This window comes from Anomaloglossus baeobatrachus, chromosome 4 (assembly GCF_048569485.1).
Source record: "Anomaloglossus baeobatrachus isolate aAnoBae1 chromosome 4, aAnoBae1.hap1, whole genome shotgun sequence".
Lineage (NCBI taxonomy): Eukaryota > Metazoa > Chordata > Amphibia > Anura > Aromobatidae > Anomaloglossus > Anomaloglossus baeobatrachus.
In genome coordinates, this window is record NC_134356.1 from 281178755 (window position 1) to 281199785 (window position 21031).

General features: G+C 49.9%; 1 protein-coding gene across 2 annotated transcripts in view; it reads left to right on the forward strand.

The window, feature by feature from the left end:
• CNOT2 (CCR4-NOT transcription complex subunit 2) overlaps positions 1-21031 on the forward strand; it is a 182400-nt gene that overhangs the window by 134020 nt on the left and 27349 nt on the right. For both annotated transcript variants that reach the window (XM_075344885.1, XM_075344886.1), the window contains exons 11-12: positions 17530-17591; positions 17752-17801. In XM_075344885.1, the coding sequence (XP_075201000.1) occupies positions 17530-17591; positions 17752-17801 (112 nt within the window). The remainder of the gene's footprint in view (positions 1-17529; positions 17592-17751; positions 17802-21031) is intronic.

The window sequence follows — 21031 nt, forward strand, 5'->3', positions numbered from 1 at the left end:
TCTTGGTCCTTGTCGCTGGTAAGCGCAAAGGGTCGCAGGCTTCTAAAGCCACCCTGGCTCGATGGATCAAAGAACCAATTCTTGAAGCCTACCGTTCTGCTGGGCTTCCGGTTCCATCAGGGCTGAAGGCCCATTCTACCAGAGCCGTGGGTGCATCCTGGGCATTACGACACCAGGCTACGGCTCAACAGGTGTGCCAGGCAGCTACCTGGTCGAGTCTGCACACTTTCACCAAACATTATCAGGTGCATACCTATGCTTCGGCGGACGCCAGCCTAGGTAGAAGAGTCCTGCAGGCGGCAGTTGCCTCCCCGTAGGGGAGGGCTGTCTTGCAGCTCTAACATGAGGTATTTCTTTACCCACCCAGGGACAGCTTTTGGACGTCCCAATCGTCTGGGTCTCCCAATAGAGCGCCGAAGAAGAAGGGAATTTTGTTACTTACCGTAAATTCCTTTTCTTCTAGCTCTTATTGGGAGACCCAGCACCCGCCCTGTTGTCCTTCGGGATTGTTGGTTTGTTTGCGGGTACACATGTTGTTCATGTTGAACGGTTTTCAGTTCTCCGATGTTACTCGGAGAGAATTTGTTTAAACCAGTTATTGGCTTTCCTCCTTCTTGCTTTTGCACTAAAACTGGTGAGCCAGTGATCCCACTGGGGGTGTATAGCCAGAAGGGGAGGGGCCTTACACTTTTTAGTGTAATTGCTTTGTGTGGCCTCCGGAGGCAGTGCTATACACCCAATCGTCTGGGTCTCCCAATAAGAGCTAGAAGAAAAGGAATTTACGGTAAGTAACAAAATTCCCTTCTTTTTTGTGCACCCCAAATAAAAAAAAACAAAACTTGAACAATTAGGTACCTGATCAGCAATCGTCCTGCAGTCGTACTCGACTTTGGACAGGACTTCTTTTTTCCATCCCACCTAGTCCCCCCCCCCCCCCTTTTTGGAGAACATTTGTGCGTGCGCCCTATTTTTTTTTTCTATGCCATGGGGGTCTAGTTTCCAAAATGGGGTCACATGTGGGGGAGCTCCACTGTTTCGGCACCTCAGGGGGTCTCCAAACACAACATGGAATACGCTAATTATCCCAGACAATTTTGCGTTTGAAACGTCAAATGACGCTCCTTGCATTCTGAGCCCTGCTGTGCGCCCAAACATTTGATTTCCACCACATATGAGATGTCTGTGTACTCAGGAGAAATTGCACAATACATTTTATGGTGCAATTTTTCCTGACACCCTTGTGAAAAAAAAAGCTACCTGGTTGAAGTAACAATTTTGTGGTAAAAAACAAATTTATTTGCACGGCTCAACTCTATTAACTTTTGTGAAGCCCCCAGAGGTTCAAAGTGCTCAATAAACATCTAGATAAATTCCATGAGGTGTCTAGTTTCCAAAATGGGGTCACATATGGGGGAGATCCACTGTTTCGGCACCTCAGGGGCTCTCCAAACACAACATGGTGCGGCTAATGATTCCAGCTAATTTTCTGTTCAAAAAGTCAAATGACGCTCCTTCCCTTCCGAGTCCTGCCGTGCGCCCAAACAGTGGTTTTCTTTGTCGCTCCATTGGGAGACCCAGACAATTGGGTGTATAGCTTCTGCCTCCGGAGGCCACACAAAGTATTACACTTAAAAGTGTAAAGCCCCTCCCCTTCTGCCTATACGCCCCCCGTGCATCACGGGCTCCTCAGTTTTTATGCTTTGTGCGAAGGAGGCTGACATCCACGCATAGCTCCACATCTTAGTCAGCAGCAGCTGCTGACTATGTCGGATGGAAGAAAAGAGGGCCCATAACAGGGCCCCCAGCATGCTCCCTTCTCACCCCACTCTTGTCGGCGGTGTTGTTAAGGTTGAGGTACCCATTGCGGGTACAGAGGCTGGAGCCCACATGCTGTTTTCCTTCCCCATCCCTTAATGGGCTCTGGGTGAAGTGGGATCCTAATCGGTCTCCAGGCACATGAGACCGTGCTCCCTCCGCAGCCCCTGGGGAATCTGCTGACAGGAGCCGAGTATCGACAGGGACAAGGCCCTGCTACTGTGAGGTACTCTGTGTCCCCGTGGGGACCGCGCATAGAGCGCTGATGCCACACACACTGCAGCACTGCTGGGTGTGTTAGTGCGCCGGGGACTTCCGCGCCGGCCGCGCTGTGAGGTACTCTGTGTCCCCGTGGGAACCGCGCATGGAGCGCTGGTGGCCATATACACTTCAGCACCGCTGGGTGTGTTTGTGCGCCGGGGACTACCGCGCTGACCGCGCTTATATGCCGGCCGCGCTTATTACTTTAGTCCCCGGATTTTGCGGCCTAGTATCGCATATTCCCGCCCCCAGGCCTGCCAGTCAGGGGAAGGGCGGGACGCTGCACAGGACGTTAGTGCTGAGGGTTGGAGCATACTTTGTATCCTCCTCCCCCCTCATACAGCTCACTGGGGCTCCAGATTCCCGCACTTTCTAGGGCACGCCCACGGCCCCCTCCTCTCCACAGAACGCCGGCAGCCATTCCTGTCAGCACTTCTAACGCTGGAGAGGAGAGACAACAGGCTCTGGGAGGCCCATGCAGGGATTCTGGTGATCACACAACCGCTTTGAGCGGTCGGTAAGCAGCACCTGAGGTGCTGGCCCCACTGAGTGCAGAAGTGTACATATATATATATATACTTATATGCTGTACATTTACACTGTACTGTCGCACTGTTGATTTTTGGCTATATACCCTCCTGGATTGTACTCAGAGGAGACAACAGCATGTCGTCTGCAAATAGCAAGGGTGCCAAAGCACAGGCTTACTTTGCAACCTGTACCTCATGTGCGGCTATACTACCGGCAGGTTCCACGGACCCTCATTGTGTGCAATGCTCGGCCCCTGTGGCACTTACTCAGCCGGAGCCTCTGCTACTTGTGGCCCAGGTGGAACCACCTGCTACCACTGTCCAGGTGACAGGGACGGAGTTTGCAGTGTTTGCTGACAAACTGTCTGAGACTATGGATAAATGGTCTGCTAGGATACTAGAAGCCTTACAGTCCAGACCGGTGACTCAGGCCCCGGGCACTGTTCAATCATTGACCCCAGGCCCCCCTCAATTGGAGCTGCAGAGTGCTCCTGGGGTGACCCATGGGTCCCAGGGTGAGGTCTCTGACATGGACCGCAGTCCCAGGCCGCCTAAGCGGGGTCGCTGGGAAATTCCCTCGACTTCATCACACTGTTCAGGGTCTCAGCAGGAAGACTCTCTGGATGATGAAGAGGAGGTAGCAGATCAGGATTCTGATCCTGAGACCGCGCTTAACCTGGATACACCTGATGGTGACGCCATAGTGAATGACCTTATAGCAACCATCAATCAGGTGTTGGATATTTCTCCACCAGCTCCTACAATTGAGGAGTCAGCTTCTCAGCAGGAGAAATTCCGTTTCAGGTCTCCCAAGCGTCCATTGAGTATGTTTCTGGATCACTCTGACTTCAGAGAGGCAGTCCAGAAACACCGAGCTTGTCCAGATAAGCGTTTTTCCAAGCGCCTTAAGGATACACGTCATCCCTTCCCCCCTGACGTTGTCAAGGGCTGGGCTCAGTGTCCTAAGGTGGATCCTCCTGTCTCCAGACTGGCGGCTAGATCCATAGTTGCAGTGGAAGATGGGGCTTCACTCAAAGATGCCACTGACAGACAGATGGAGCTCTGGTTGAAATCCATCTATGAAGCTATCGGCGCGTCTTTTGCTCCAGCATTCGCAGCCGTATGGGCACTCCAAGCTATCTCAGCTTGTCATGCGCAGATTAATTCAGTCACACGTACATCTGCTCCGCAAGTGGTGTCCTTAACCTCTCAGGCGTCGGCGTTTGCGTCCTACGCCATTAATGCGGTCCTGGACTCTACGAGCCGTACAGCGGTAGCATCCGCCAATTCGGTGGCAGTCCGCAGGGCCATGTGGTTACGTGAATGGAAGGCAGACTCCGCTTCCAAAAAGTTCTTAACCGGTTTGCCATTTTCTGGCGACCGCCTGTTTGGTGAACGATTGGATGAAATCATTAAACAATCCAAGGGAAAGGACTCTTCCTTACCCCAGTCCAAACCAAACAGACCTCAACCACGGAAGGTACAATCGAGGTTTCGGTCCTTTCGGCCCGCGGGAAGGTCTCAGTTCTCCTCGTCCAAAAGGCCTCAAAAGGATCAGAGGAACTCCGATGCATGGCGGTCTAAGTCACGTCCTAAAAAGACCGCCGGAGGAACCGCTCCCAAGGCGGCCTCCTCATGACTTTCGGCCTCCTCACACCGCATCCTCGGTCGGTGGCAGGCTTTCCCGCTTTTGCGACGCCTGGCTGCCACAGGTTAAAGACCGATGGGTGAGAGACATTCTATCCCACGGTTACAGGATAGAGCTCAGCTCTCGTCCTCCGACTCGTTTTTTCAGAACATCCCCGCCCCCCGAGAGAGCCGATGCTCTTCTTCAGGCAGTGTGCACTCTGAAGGCGGAAGGGGTGGTGATCCCTGTGCCTCTTCAGCAACAGGGTCACGGTTTTTACTCCAACTTGTTCGTGGTACCGAAAAAGGACGGATCCTTCCGTCCTGTTCTGGACCTAAAACTGCTCAACAAACACGTAAAAACCAGGCGGTTCCGGATGGAATCGCTCCGCTCCGTCATCGCCTCAATGTCCCAAGGAGATTTCCTAGCATCAATCGACATCAAAGATGCTTATCTCCACGTACCAATTGCACCAGAGCATCAGCGCTTCCTGCGTTTCGCCATAGGAGACGAACATCTTCAGTTCGTGGCACTACCTTTCGGCCTGGCGACAGCCCCACGGGTCTTCACCAAGGTCATGGCAGCAGTGGTAGCAGTCCTACACTCTCAGGGACACTCGGTGATCCCTTACTTAGACGATCTGCTTGTCAAGGCACCCACTCAAGTGGCATGCCAACACAGCCTGAACATTGCTCTGGAGACTCTCCAGAGTTTCGGGTGGATCATCAATTTTCCAAAGTCAAATCTGACACCGGCCCAATCTCTGACATATCTTGGCATGGAGTTTCATACTCTGCCAGCGATAGTGAAGCTTCCGCTGGACAAACAGCGTTCACTACAGACAGGGGTGCGATCTCTCCTTCAAGGCCAGTCGCACCCTCTGAGGCGCCTCATGCACTTCCTAGGGAAGATGGTAGCAGCAATGGAGGCAGTTCCTTTTGCGCAGTTTCATCTGCGTCCTCTTCAATGGGACATTCTCCGAAAATGGGACAGGAAGTCGACGTCCCTCGACAGGAAAGTCTCCCTTTCACGGGCAGCCAAGGCTTCCCTTCAGTGGTGGCTTCTCCCCACTTCTCTGTCGGGGGGGAAATCCTTTCTTCCCCCATCATGGGCTGTGGTCACGACGGACGCGAGCCTGTCAGGGTGGGGAGCGGTTTTTCTCCACCACAGGGCTCAGGGAACCTGGACTCCGACAGAGTCCTCCCTTCAGATCAATGTTCTGGAGATAAGGGCAGTGTATCTTGCCCTAAAGGCGTTCCAGCCGTGGCTGGAAGGCCAGCAAATCCGATTTCAGTCGGACAACTCCACAGCGGTGGCATACATCAACCACCAAGGGGGAACACGCAGTCGGCAAGCCTTCCAGGAAGTCCGGCGGATTCTTATGTGGGTGGAAGCCACGGCCTCCACCATATCCGCAGTTCACATCCCGGGCGTAGAAAACTGGGAAGCAGACTTTCTCAGTCGCCAGGGCATGGACGCAGGGGAATGGTCCCTTCACCCGGACGTGTTTCAGGAGATCTGTTGCCGCTGGGGGATGCCGGACGTCGACCTAATGGCGTCACGGCACAACAACAAGGTCCCAACATTCATGGCACGGTCTCAAGATCACAGAGCTCTGGCGGCAGACGCCTTAGTTCAGGATTGGTCGCAGTTTCAGCTCCCTTATGTGTTTCCTTCTCTGGCACTGTTGCCCAGAGTGTTACGCAAGATCAGGTCCGACTGTCGCCGCGCCATCCTCGTCGCTCCAGACTGGCCAAGGAGGTCGTGGTACCCAGATCTGTGGCATCTCACGGTGGGTCAACCGTGGGCACTGCCAGACCGACCAGACTTGCTGTCTCAAGGGCCGTTTTTCCATCTGAATTCTGCGGCCCTCAACCTGACTGTGTGGCCATTGAGTCCTGGATCCTAGCGTCTTCAGGGTTATCTCAAGAGGTCATTGCCACTATGAGACAGGCTAGGAAACCAACGTCCGCCAAGATCTACCACAGGACGTGGAGGATATTCCTATCTTGGTGCTCTGATCAGGGTTTTTCTCCCTGGCCATTTGCCTTGCCCACTTTTCTTTCCTTCCTTCAATCAGGATTGGAAAAAGGGTTGTCGCTCGGCTCTCTTAAGGGACAAGTCTCAGCGCTCTCTGTGTTTTTTCAGAAGCGCCTGGCCAGACTTCCACAGGTACGCACGTTCCTGCAGGGAGTTTGTCACATAGTCCCTCCTTACAAGCGGCCGTTAGAACCCTGGGATCTGAACAGGGTACTGATGGCTCTTCAGAAACCACCTTTCGAGCCAATGAAGGATATTTCTCTTTCACGCCTTTCACAGAAAGTGGTTTTCCTAGTAGCAGTCACATCACTTCGGAGAGTGTCTGAGCTAGCAGCGCTGTCATGCAAAGCTCCTTTCCTGGTGTTTCACCAGGACAAGGTGGTTCTGCGTCCGGTTCCGGAATTTCTACCTAAGGTGGTATCCCCCTTTCATCTCAATCAGGATATCTCCTTACCCTCTTTTTGTCCTCATCCAGTTCACCAGTGTGAAAAGGATCTGCACTTGTTAGATCTGGTGAGAGCACTCAGACTCTACATTTCTCGTACGGCGCCCCTGCGCCGTTCGGATGCACTCTTTGTCCTTATCGCTGGCCAGCGTAAAGGGTCACAGGCTTCGAAATCAACCCTGGCTCGGTGGATCAAGGAACCAATTCTCGAAGCTTATCGATCTTCTGGGCTTCCGGTTCCCTCTGGGCTGAAAGCCCATTCTACCAGAGCCGTGGGTGCGTCCTGGGCTTTGCGGCACCAGGCTACGGCTCAGCAGGTGTGTCAGGCGGCTACCTGGTCGAGCCTGCACACTTTCACGAAACATTATCAGGTGCATACCTATGCTTCGGCGGATGCCAGCCTAGGTAGGCAAGTCCTTCAGGCGGCGGTTGCCCACCTGTAGGAAAAGGCCGTGGTACGGCTCTATTACGAGGTATTATTTTACCCACCCAGGGACTGCTTTTGGACGTCCCAATTGTCTGGGTCTCCCAATGGAGCGACAAAGAAGGGAATTTTGTTTTTCTTCAGCGCTCTATTGGGAGACCCAGACGATTGGGGTATAGCTACTGCCCTCCGGAGGCCACACAAAGCACTACACTAAAAAGTGCAAGGCCCCTCCCCTTCTGGCTATACCCCCCCGTGGTATCACGGGTTCTCCAGTTTTCAAGCTTTGTGCGAAGGAGGTCAGACATCCACGCATAGCTCCACAGATTTTAGTCAGCAGCAGCTGCTGACTATTTCGGATGGAAGAAAAGAGGGCCCATATAGGGCCCCCAGCATGCTCCCTTCTCACCCGTGGATGGTGTTGTAAGGTTGAGGTACCTATTGCTGGTACAGGGGCTGGAGCCCCACATGCTGTTTTCCTTCCACATCCCCTTGTAGGGCTCTGTGGAAGTGGGATCCTGCCGGCCTCTAAGCTCTGACGCCGGGCTCCATCCACAGACCCAGTTGAACCTGATGGATATGGAGCAGGAGTACAATCAGGGACATGGCCCTGCATCATACAGGTACTCTGTGTCCCCGGCAGGCACAGACACACTCCGGGCTGGCTGGGTGTTGTAGTGCGCCGGGGACCGTAACGATTGAGTTGGTGTTCCTGCAGTTTACTGGGGGACTTTTGTGTTGTGGGAACGCAGCGCCGACCCCCACTGGACCGGCGGCACTGCTGTGACTTGTAGTGCGCCGGGGACACGCCGACCGCGCTTTTACGGCGGCGGCGTTTATAAATCCAGTCCCCGGCTTTTGCGGCCTAGCTCCGCTTCGTTCCCGCCCCCACCCTGTCAATCAGGGTAGGGGAGAGACGCTGTTTCGCAGCAGCGACGAGGGCTGGAGCCTGATTTACATGCTCCAGCCCTCTCACTAGGCACAGAGGGAAGCAGGCTTCCCGCTCTTAGTCAGGAACGCCCAGGGCCCGCCCCCCCTCCTCTCCCAGGACGCCGGCAGCCATTACATGCAGTCTGGCTGGAGGAAGGACGCAAGGCTCTGGGAGACCTGGACTAGGGGGCTTTTGGCGACCACACACCCGCTCTTAAGCGGGCGGTAAGCGGCATTTCAGCTGGCCCCTCTAGTGCCTCAGTGTGTATTGGTGTACTGTGTCACCAGATATATATATTTATTTATTTCTTGCACTGTGAGGTCGCTTCCTGGCTGGATACCCCAGATCGCTCTGAGGAGGCAGCAACATGTCATCCACAAAACGCAAGGCTGCCAAGGCTAGGGCTGTGTACACTGCGTGTGCTGCATGTGGGGCTGCTCTACCAGCAGGCCCGTAAATTCCTTTTCTTCTAGCTCCAATTGGGAGACCCAGCACCCGCCCCTGTTCCCTTCGGGCTGTTGTTCTTTGTGTACACATGTTGTTCATGTTGAATGGTTTCAGTTCTCCGAAATTCCTTCGGATTGAATTTACTTTAAACCAATTTATAACTTTTACTCCTTCTTGCTTTTGCACCAAAACTGAGGAGCCCGTGATGCACGGGGGGTGTATAGGCAGAAGGGGAGGGGTTTACACTTTTAAGTGTAATACTTTGTGTGGCCTCCGGAGGCAGAAGCTATACACCCAATTGTCTGGGTCTCCCAATTGGAGCTAGAAGAAAAGGAATTTACGGTAAGTAAACAAAATTCCCTTCTTTCGCCACATATGAGGTATCTGCGTGCTCAGAAGAAATTGCCCAACAAATTTTGGGGTCCATTTAATCCTGCTACCCTTGTAAATATGCAATATTTGAGGCTAAATTAACATTTTTGTTGCAAAAAGTGAAATGTTCATTTTTTCCTTCCATATTGCTTTAGTTCCTGTGAAGCACCTGAAGGGGTGGTTTTGAGTCGCCTGCGGGGTGCCGTTTTTGGAATGGTGTCGCTTTTGGGTGTTTTGTGTCATGTAGACCTCTCAAAATCACTTCAAATGTGATGTGGTCCCTAAAAAATGTGGCTTTGTAAATTTTGTTGTAAAAATGAGAAATTGCTCATAAACTTTGAACCCCTCTAACTTCCTTTAAATTTCCCCCCCCCCCAAATTGTTCTGAGGTAAAGTAGACATGTGGGAAATGTTATTTATTAATTATTTTGTGTCATATGTCTCGTTGGTTTTAGAGCATAAAAATTCAAAGTTTGAAAATTACAAAATTTTCGCGAAATTTCCGTTTTTTTCACAAAGAAACGCAAGAAATATCGGCTTAAATTTACCACTAACATGAAGCCCAATATGTCACGAAAAAACAGTCTCAGAATCACCGGGATCCGCTGAAGCGTTATGTAAAAGATGAAAATAATTTTGTTCTGTTTTGTTTTTGGTTTTTTTTGCCTAAAATACAAAGGAAATGTGTCATCTTTAAAGAAGTTGTCCAGTTACCAAAACTGATTTTTTTTTCTGATAAATCTTGCTAATATGTGCCCCTCAACACATCTACCGTATATACTGGCGTATAAGACGACTTTTTACCCCCTTAAAATAATGGCTACAGTGGGGGGTCGTCTTATACGCCGGATATACGGGGGGGGGGGTGTATATATATGTACACTGCAGCGTCCAGGGGAGGTGGGGGCAGCTGCTCTGGAGCACAGGGGAATGCTGCGGGCGGCAGGCTTTGATCTCCTGCATCCGCTCATATAATATGCACAGCCGCTGTCCATCTCCAATGGTGCTGAAATCGCACGCAGTGATGGGCTGGGGCAGCGGTGCATATTATATGAGCCTGCGTCCCAGTGTGATCGCACATGCCCACCCCTGTGTTAGATTTGGCTCCCAGGCTGCTGCTCATTCTAAAATAAAAAAGCTTTACTTACCCCCTGCAGCGTTTCTCCCCGTGTCCCTGCTTCCACTGTGATCAGGCTGGCAGAGAGCTCAGCCTGCTGTGCCGATCACATGACCGCACTGAGAACCAGGAAGTGGAAGAACAGAAGCACGGAGCCAGACAGGAGGGAGCTCAGCGCTGGAGGAGATAAGGAAAGAGGGTTTTGTTTTACTTTGGGCAGCAGCCTAGGGGCGATATCTGACACAGGGGGACTTGTGCGATCTATAGGGGCCATGGGCAGCACTATGGGGGCGATATCTGACACAGGGGGACTTGTGCGATCTATATAGGGGCCATGGGCAGCACTATGGGGGAGATATCTAACACAGGGGGACTTGTGCGATCTATATAGGGGCCATGGGCAGCACTATGGGGGCGATATCTAACACAGGGGGACTTGTGCGATCTATAGGGACCATGGGCAGCACTATGGGGGAGATATCTAACACAGGGGGACTTGTGCGATCTATAGGGGCCATGGGCAGCAGCATGGGGGCGTTATCTAACGGGAACGTGTGCAATCCATAGGGGACCATAGGCAGCACAGGGGAACGTGTGCCATCACAAGGGGGCTATATTCAATATAAGGGGGCCATATCCAGATTAAGGGGGCTAATTTTAGGATGGGGGGCTATGAGGGACATATACCCTATATGATTTGTTAGAGGGACACTGGCATTATAAGATGGACCCCATTTAACATTAAAAAAAAAAAATCTCTTTTCCTTCACCAAATTTGGGGGTGCGTCTTATAATCAGGTGCGTCTTATAAAGCGAAAAATACGGTATATATCATACAGCAGGGGTCGGGAACCTATGGCTCGCGAGCCAGATATGGCTCTTTTGATGGCCGTATCTGGCTCGCAGACAGGGCTCCTACCTGTCTATGGGCAAATGCCGGGGCCCTGGAGAGCCGGGGGGGCCCACTCGGCCTCGTCAGTTCTCCTGTCCCTTGGCCGGGGCCCACTCGCCTTTATAGTTCTGCTGCCCCCGGCCGAGTTCCGGGGACCGCAGTCCTCGGCAGCAATCTGCGGCGCCGTCACTTTAAGGCGCGCAGACATCCTGTTTTGAATTTCATCTGTGGGCGGAGCTACCGCTTTCTCAGTCCCACAGATGAAGGAGGCGAGCTTCTGTCCGGCGCTGTGTTGGCCCCCTCTCCACCGTGACCTAATCGGGTAAATGCCCTCCCCGCCTCCCCATTATGGGCCCCGGTGAGCTGCTTCTAACCCCCCAGATGTATGCCCTGCCAATCCCCCCCCCCCCCCGCCGATGCCGCGGGTGCTGTACCCGCCGAGCCGCGGGTGCAGGCCCCACAGAGCAGCAGAGTTGTGTGTATTTGTCTGTATGTAGCAGAGTTGTATGTGTGTGTTTGTCTGTATGTAGCAGAGTTGTGTGTGTTTGTATGTAGCAGAGTTGTGTGTGTTTGTCTGTTTGTAGCAGAGTTGTGTGTGTTTGTCTGTTTGTAGCAGAGTTGTGTGTGTCTGTTTGTAGCAGAGTGTAGTACCATTGTTTCAGTCCAGTTGTGGCTTTATACAGCAGGGAGGAGCATTCCTTGCTGTACTAAGTGAACATTGGAGCGATTGATCTGTCAATGGCCCTTTAAAAACATATTGTACGGCTCTCGCGGAATTAAAATTAACATGTTGCAATCAAAGCAGACTTTTTTTCATTTGGGAGCGGGGTAGTCTTATACAGTGAGTATATCCCAAATTCTATATTTTTAGGGCAGAAGTTGGGGGTCGTCTTATACGCCCAGTCGTCTTATACGCCGGCATATACGGTATTATGTTTTTTCAGCAAAATTACCTTTCATTGTGCACTAGCAGCACATGCTCATTGCTGGCTCCAGCTCTGATGGGGTTAATCTCTCCTCTGACTTCCTGTGTTCAGTTCCTACAAGTCCCAGAATTCTTTGTGGCTCTAGGGCGGTGTCTGGCTTATCTAACACACCCATTGTGTCTAATACACCCACTCTGCTCCCACCCAAACCCTCCTCCCTGCCTCTTCCCAGTGGATGTGCACTGAGATCAATTACACAGAAACAGCAGCAGCTCTACACAGCCAGGGGAAGAAAGTGTGTGTGCGCGTATATACAGTGTGTGTGCGCGTATATACAGTGTGTGTGTGTGTGTGTGTGTGTGTGTGTGTGTGTGTGTATATACAGCGTGTGAGTGAGTGTGTATGTGTGTGTGTATGTCATACTCACCTGTCTGCAGGGTCCCGGTGCCATGCCCGCTCCCACCTCCTCCCGGTACCGCCGCTTCGGCTGTGTGCAGTCTCCCCGGTGCATGCACGAAGCTTGCAGGACCTGGCCGTGGATCACCTGATGCAGTCACCTGACGCATCAGCTGATCGTAGTCTCGCCGGCTTTTTCGCGCCCGGCCGGCTATCAGCTGATCCTGCCGTCAGGGGACTTCATCAGCTGATTACCGGCAGCTCCTGCAGCGATCGGACAGGATCAGACTCCTGTCCAATCGATCGCTCCTGGAGCTGCCGGTAATCAGCACAGCACATAAGTGAGTATTATTTTTTTTTTCTACTGATGCATCAGCTGATTGTATAATCGGCTTTTATACAATCAGCCGATGTGTTATGTGATTCAGGCACTTGATCCTGACACATCATCTGATCGCTTTGCCTTCCAGCAAACCGATCAGATGATATTGGATCCGGATTGGACGGCGCGGGACCCTAACCCAGGATTACTGCGGAGGGGGGTTTATTTCAATAAAGATGGAGTCACTAATTGTGTTGTGTTTTATTTCTAATAAAAATATTTTTCTGTGTGTTGTGTTTTTTTTTTTTTTTTTTATCATTACTAGAAATTCATGGTGGCCATGTCTAATATTGGCGTGACACCATGAATTTCGGGCTTAGGGCTAGCTGATAATATACAGCTAGTCCTAACTCCATTATTACCCGGCTAGCCACCCGGCATCAGGGCAGCTGGAAGAGTTGGATACAGCGCCAGAAGATGGCGCTTCTATGAAAGCGCCATTTTCTGGGGGTGGGCTGCGGACTGCAATTCGCAGTGGGGGTGCCCCAGAAAGCTTGGGCACCCTGCACTGTGGATTCCAATCCCCAGCTGCCTAGTTGTACCCGGCTGGACACCAAAATTAGGCGAAGCTCACGTCATTTTTTTTTAAAAATTATTTCATGAAATTCATGAAATAATTAAAAAAAAAAAAAGGGCTTCTCTATATTTTTGGTTCCCAGCCGGGTACAACTAGGCAGCTGGGGGTTGGGGGCAGCCCGTACCTGCCTGCTGTACCCGGCTAGCATACAAAAATATGGCGACGCCCTCGTCATTTTTTTTTTCTTTTTGGGTAAAAAACTGCATACAGTCCTGGATGGATGATGCTGAGCCTTGTAGTTCTGCAGCTGCTGTCTGCTCTCCTGCATACAATGAACATTTTGAATAAGGAAATGACATCAGACCTTTTTTATTTTTTTCATCAACAATCTTTAATGGCATTGTGCACTGATTAAAAACGCGGCAAAAACGTGACATGCAGCACCGCAGGTGACAGAGCAGAGCAAGTTGGTGACATGCTCTGCTCTGACACATAGTGTGCTGCATGTCACTGTATCCACTCTGGGACTTGTTGTGCAGGTGACCGGATGATACATGTCACTAACTGCCCCACTCTGTGATTTCTGCTGCATAGTACCAACTGTATACACTCTCACCTGCACAACAAGTCCCATAGTGGAGACAGTTAGTGACATGTAGCATCCGGTCACCTGCACTACAAGTGCCAGAGTGGAGAAAGATAGTGACATGCAGCACACTATGTGTCAGAGCAGAGCATGTCACTGTCTCCACTCCGCTGACCTCACAGCCCGTACACGCTGCGATGGATGCAGGGGGGGGGGGGGGGGGGGGGGGGGGGGGGGGGGGGGGGGGACACAGAACAAGTAATCGGCCGACACTGGCGTCATCTGATTACTTGGGATGAATTGAGCAGTAAAATGCTCTGGTGCTCGATGGGCGAAGCCCATGCTGATTTTTTTTTAAAAAAAATTCATTAAAAATAAAAAAACAAAAAAATCACATTGTTTGTGGGCTCCCGCTGCATTTTCTGTTGCTAAGGGTAACCAAAGCAGCTACTGGCTGCTAGCCCCCGCTGCTTGGTGTTACCTTCACTGGCAATAGAAATGCAGGGAAGCATTTTTTTTTTTTATAAAGGTTTTTCCCTGAAAACGTTTTTAAGAAAATGCCGTGGGCTTCGCCATATTTTTGTATGCTAGCCAGGTACAGCAGGCAGCTACGGGCTGCCCCCAACCCCCAGCTGCCTAGTTGTACCCGGCTGGGAACCAAAAATATAGAGAAGCCCTTTTTTTTTTTTTTTTTTTATTTCATGAATTTCATGAAATAATTAAAAAAAAAAATGACATGGGCTTCGCCGAATTTTTGAGTCCAGCCAGGTACAACTAGGCAGCTGGGGATTGGAATCCGCAGTGAAGAGTGCCCAAACTTTCTGGGCCCCCCGCTGCGAATTGCAGTCCACAGCCGCCCCAGAAAATGGCGCCTTCATAGAAGCGCCATCTTCTGGCGCTGTATCCAACTCTTCCAGTGGCCCTGGTGGCAGGTGGCACGCTGGGTAATAAGGGGTTAATACCAGCTATGTTTTACCCGCTGGTATAAAGCCCGAGATTCTTAATGTCAGGCCAAGGTTGACCTGGCCATTAAGAATCTCCAATAAAGGGTTTAAAAAAAAAAGACCACACAGAGAAAAATACTTTATTAGAAATAAATACACAGACACGGTAGGGACTCCATGTTTATTACTCCCTCTCACCCCTCCACGATGGAGAGATTTCTGTACTGACCATGCCAGGGAGAGAGCGAGGGAAAAGAGAGAGAGTGAGGGGGGAGGAAAAGAGAGCGAGGGGGGAGGAAAAGAGAGCGAGGGGGGAGGAAAAGAGAGCGAGGGGGGAGGAGAAGAAAGCGAGGGGGGGAGGAGAAGAAAGCGAGGGGGGGAGGAGAAGAGAGCGAGGGGGGAGGAAAAGAGAGCGAGCGGGGGGGGAAGAGAGCGAGCGGGGGGGAAAGAGAGCGAGCGGGGGGGAAAGAGAGCGAGGGGGGAGGAGAAGAGAGCGAGGGGGGAGGAGAAGAGAGCGAGGGGGGAAGGAAAAGAGAGCGAGGGGGGGAGGAAAAGAGAGCGAGGGGGGGGAGGAAAAGAGAGCGAGGGGGGGAGGAAAAGAGAGCGAGGGGGGAGGAAAAGAGAGCGAGGGGGGAAGAGAGCGAGGGAAAAGAGAGGGGAGAGGAGAGAGGGATAAGAGGGGGGCAGAGAAGAGGGGGAAGAGGGGAGGGGGAGAAGAGTGGGGGGAGAGAAGAGAGTGGGGAAAGAAGAGGGGGGGGGCAGAGGTGCTCTGTCACCAACTGTCTCCACTCTGTGACTTGTGGTGCAGGTGACAGAGTGCAGACAGTTGGTCCCATGCAGCAGGACAGATGGCAGAGCACAGCGGTGACATGCCTGTCAGTGTCTTGCTACTGGGAGGAGCAGATGATCACACTGCCCGACACCGGCCGCTCTCCTGACATCGCAGCAGAGCGGGGCGGGTGGACAGTGTGATCACATACTTACGTGCAGGGGGGGATTCAGCTGAAGACCCCCCCCCCTGTACTGCACACTGGCGCCCCGTGTCTCACCATCTGCAGGACGCGGCTCCACACAAACGTCCTCCGGATCCTCCCCTCGATGCTGAGCTGTGACGTCAGGTAGTCACCGCCAACAGCCCTGTCACTCAATCTGAGTGGCGCCGGCATCCTGTGACGTACCAGTCTTGTTTGAGAGCCCGGAAATGCCGGGACGTCAGAGGATGCCGGCGGCCACAGCTCCAGGGGGGTCATGTGACCGGCACTGAGCGTGCAGGATAGCGCCGCTCAGTGCCAGAACTGGAAACAGAAGCCAATGGAGAAGGACGCCTAGAAAGGTAAGTAGAGCTCATACAGAAAATAAAAAAAATGGGTGAACCACCCCTTTAACTTATGCTTTTTACAGATTATTTCATCCTCAACTTTTGACTAGGGGTGCCCAAATGTTTACACGCCACTGTAGGAGACTTGGCAGATTGACTGTAACAGGCACGTCTTGTTTTGTGTAGAGTATGGGGGTTTCCCACCCATGTAACGCATTTCACTTTCCTCTTCCTAAGATGTTTGGCTTGCTAAGCAAATTGGAAGCATAGATCCTATGAACATTTATTTGTAACCTCCTTAGTATTTGTATTTTGCTTAAATGAGTTGTCCATAGGATAGGGGATATCTTGCTGGTTGGTGGCTGCCCTACCACTGGGGAATTTTTATCACCATTACAAAATGGAGCGCTATTCCATTCATTATAGAGCCGATCAATCCACAAGTTATCACTAGACAGGTGCCAACTCGTCTTAACTAAGCGTCCTGCTTGCTTGTAGTAGTGTAGTGATCTTTTTTTCTTAAAATCTCAAGGTACATTGTTTTAATTTCTAATATATATATATATATATATATAATATATATATATATATATATATATATATATATATATATAATTTTTTTTTTTTGTTAGATCGAAACATACATGCATACATACATAGATAGATACATACACCTACCTACCAAAATCTCATTTGGGGATCTCAAGACGAGAGCACTTTCAGGTTATGTGCCCAGGTTGCGTTTTTATGTGCAGAAAATATGCACATAAAAATGTATGTATGCTCTTGCTGCCAGAAGCAGTGCCTGTGCTGCTTCTGACAGTTTAACCCCCTAAATGCTGCGATCAGTGCAATCACAACATTGAGGAGGCAGGGAGAGGAAACGCTTGCCTCTCCCTGGTGATCGGGTCCCTGTTGTGCAATCACAGGGACCCGATCGCTGCCATGGTAACCCGGGGTCATCACCATGACGACCCCTGGTTACTGAAGTACGGATCGCCTCACAGACCAGGGCATCTACGTCACCGGACTTCCCTGCAGCAAGGCCCTGTGTTAAAGACCACGAGATGGGGCTGCAGGGAACCCCAGTGACATTAAAAAAAAAAAAAAAGCGCAACGTCTGCATTACACATGCGTTTTTGTTCTCTGCGTTTTTTTTCCTGTGTTTTTCACTGTCTCCAATGAAGTCTATTGGTGAAAAAAACGCAGAAACAATTGACATGCTGCTTCTGTTTCTGCAACAAAAGCTGCAAGAAAAAAAAAAGCAGCGTGTGCACAGCGAGTCACAATTCTCATAGACTTTGCTGGGATGCTTGTTCCTTGTTTATATTGATTAAAAGTAGCAAGGAAAAACACATGAAAGCATGAAAAAAGCAATGTGGGCACAAGGCCGAAGACCAGTTTCATATGTCCTTTTTTCTGTATTTTTTTCTTAAGTCAGATTAGTTTTTATTAGGCATTTATTAGGCATTATTAGGATTGAATAATGATTTTATGTAAGTGCTGTGCGGGCCTTTGATGCATATGTTATGATGTACATTTTTAATTTTTAACCCCAGAAATCTTTATCCGAAATTTGCATCGCCGTGGGCATCCTCGCCTTGTCGACCACAAGATATCGGTATGCCATTTTTATACTTACCTTTTTACTCCAGTGCATTTTATCTAATTTTCATACTGTTTCATACGAATATCGAGATTTTTTGTCGGTACAAGAATGTCAGAAATAAATGGGGTAACAACTGTCTAAATTTAATTTTTCATTCTCACTTCTCTTTCAGATTTCCATGTTCCTTCTGAATACTTAACGAACATTCACATTCGGGATAAGGTGAGTGACTGGCTTTAAATAATTTTATACTTTGATAGATCAGACTTTTGCGGATGCAGAGATACCAAATGTGGTAGCTTGATTTAATTTTATTTTTAAATTGGGCAAAAAGGGTGGTTTTACCCTTTTATTTTTTTTTTATACTTTCAGTTATATTCTTTTAGTCACGAAAGGGGACTTGAGCAGGTGTTTGATCGCTAGTTCTACATACTTCAATCTGTTTTACGGCATATAGTGGAAATTATGGTATTGGTAAAATAAGGACTACAATGGCACCTCACAGCAGTATCTAAATGGTTAAACGGCAGAAATTTGAGCTACCTCCGGTCACTTCTGCTATGGGCAAATAGTGCATCTACGAAAAAACCATAATATATCCCAATTTACCACTTCTCATTCTACAAGTATAGAGAATTATCTGCACACAGTAAATCCTGCCTGGAAAGTTTTATATATATATATTGTGTATGTATGTATGTATGTGCATGTGTGTGTATGTATGTATATATGTATATATATATGTATATATGTATATGTGTATGTATATATACATACATATATATATATATATACTAGAAGGTTGCCCGATTCTAACGTATCAGGTAGTCTAGAATGTGTATGTAGGGTAGCAGATTGAATAATAATCTAATCAGCAAGTCTTGAATAATGATGGTTCATTTCTTGCTCGTTGGTCTCCCGCTGTGCAGCACGCATCGGCGTATTTGACAGTGAGAGACAAACGATCTGAATGGGCAGGGAGCCGGCGTACACTGGTAACCATGTTACACAATTGGGTAACTATGCATAGCGCTTTGCTTAGTTACCCGATGTGTACCATGGTTACCAGCGTACGCCGGCTCAAGCATACATGTGCCGGGGGTAAGGTGGTAACCATGGTACACATTGGGTAACTAACGAAAGCGCTTTCCATAGTTACAGGATTGTGTACCATTTGTTACCAGCGTACGTCAGTAAGCTGATAATCATGGTACACATTGGGTAACTATGCAAAGCGACAGTGCTGGTTTATTTTTTGCTTGTTGGTCTCCTGCTGTGCAGCACGCATCGGCGTGTTTGACAGTGGGAGACCAATGATCTGAATGGGCAGAGAGCCGGGGTAAGCTAGTAACCATGGTACACATCGGGTAACTATGCAAAGTGGTTTCCATAGTTACCCAATGTGTACACTGGATAACAACGTACGCCGGTTCCGGCACACGTGTGCCGAGAGTCGGGGTAAGCTAGTAACCATGTTACATATTGGGTAACTAAGCAAAACGGTTTCTATAGTTACCCGATGTGTACCATGGTTACCAGCGTACGCCGGCTCCGGCACACGTGTGCCGGGAGCCGGGGTAAGCTAGTGGTTTCACACATCCGGCTTTTCTTGACTTTGTCGGATGCTGCGCGCCCCAGAGAAAATATGGGTCTTTTAATAAAAATATTCTCTATATTTACTTCTCTCCAGCGATGTTGTCTCCGGCTCTGCTGCCTCCCGCTCCTTATCGCCGCTCATTATACTCACTGAATATTCAGTGCCCTGAGGAGCTGGAAGCAGGACCAGCGCTGGGGACTTCAGTGCTGGGGACCGCATCGCTGGGTGAGTGTACAGCAGAGTATGTGTGTGTGTGTGTGTGTGTATGTGTGTGTATACATTCATGTGCGCTGTGTATGTGCACGGTGTATCCATGTGTGTCTGCTGTGTGTGTGTATACATGCATGTGCGCTATGTGTGTATGCGCTCGGTGTATCTATGTGTGTATATGTGCTCAGTGTGTGTGTGTGTATACATGCATGTGCGCTGTGTGTATGCGCTCGGTGTATCCATGTGTGTCTGCTGTGTGTGTGTATATACATGCATGTGCGCTGTGTGTATGCGCCCAGTGTATCCATGTGTGTCTGCTATGTGTGTATATGTGCTCAGTGTGTGTGTGTGTATATACATGCATGTGCGCTGTGTGTATGCGCCCAGTGTATCCATGTGTGTCTGCTATGTGTGTATATGTGCTCAGTGTGTGTGTGTATATACATGCATGTGCGCTGTGTGTATGCGCCCAGTGTATCCATGTGTGTCTGCTATGTGTGTATATGTGCTCAGTGTGTGTGTGTGTATATACATGCATGTGCGCTGTGTGTATGCGCCCAGTGTATCCATGTGTGTCTGCTATGTGTGTATATGTGCTCAGTGTGTGTGTGTGTATATACATGCATGTGCGCTGTGTGTATGCGCCCAGTGTATCCATGTGTGTCTGCTATGTGTGTATATGTGCTCAGTGTGTGTGTGTATATACATGCATGTGCGCTGTGTGTATGCGCCCAGTGTATCCATGTGTGTCTGCTATGTGTGTATATGTGCTCAGTGTGTGTGTATACATGCATGTGCGCTGTGTGTATGCGCCCAGTGTATCCATGTGTGTCTGCTGTGTGTGTATGTGCTCACTGTGTGTGTATACATGCATGTGCGCTGTGTGTATGCGCCCAGTGTATCCATGTGTCTGCTATGTGTGTATATGTGCTCAGTGTGTGTGAATACATGCATGTGTGCTATGTGTGTATGCGCCCAGTGTATCCATGTGTGTCTGCTATGTGTGTATATGTGCTCAGTGTGTGTGTATAGATGCATGTGTGCTATGTGTGTATGCGCCCAGTGTATCCATGTGTGTCTGCTGTGTGTGTATGTGCTCAGTGTGTGTGTATACATGCATGTGTGCTATGTGTGTATGCGCCCAGTGTATCCATGTGTGTCTGCTATGTGTGTATATGTGCTCAGTGTGTGTATACATGCATGCGCGCTGTGTGTATGCGCCCAGTGTATCCATGTGTGTCTGCTATGTGTGTATATGTGCTCAGTGTGTGTGTATACATGCATGTGCGCTGTGTGTATGCGCCCAGTGTATCCATGTGTGTCTGCTATGTGTGTATATGTGCTCAGTGTGTGTGTATACATGCATGCGCGCTGTGTATATGCGCCCAGTGTATCCATGTGTGTCTGCTATGTGTGTATATGTGCTCAGTGTGTGTGAATACATGCATGTGTGCTATGTGTGTATGCGCCCAGTGTATCCATGTGTGTCTGCTATGTGTGTATATGTGCTCAGTGTGTGTGTATAGATGCATGTGTGCTATGTGTGTATGCGCCCAGTGTATCCATGTGTGTCTGCTGTGTGTGTATGTGCTCAGTGTGTGTGTATACATGCATGTGTGCTATGTGTGTATGCGCCCAGTGTATC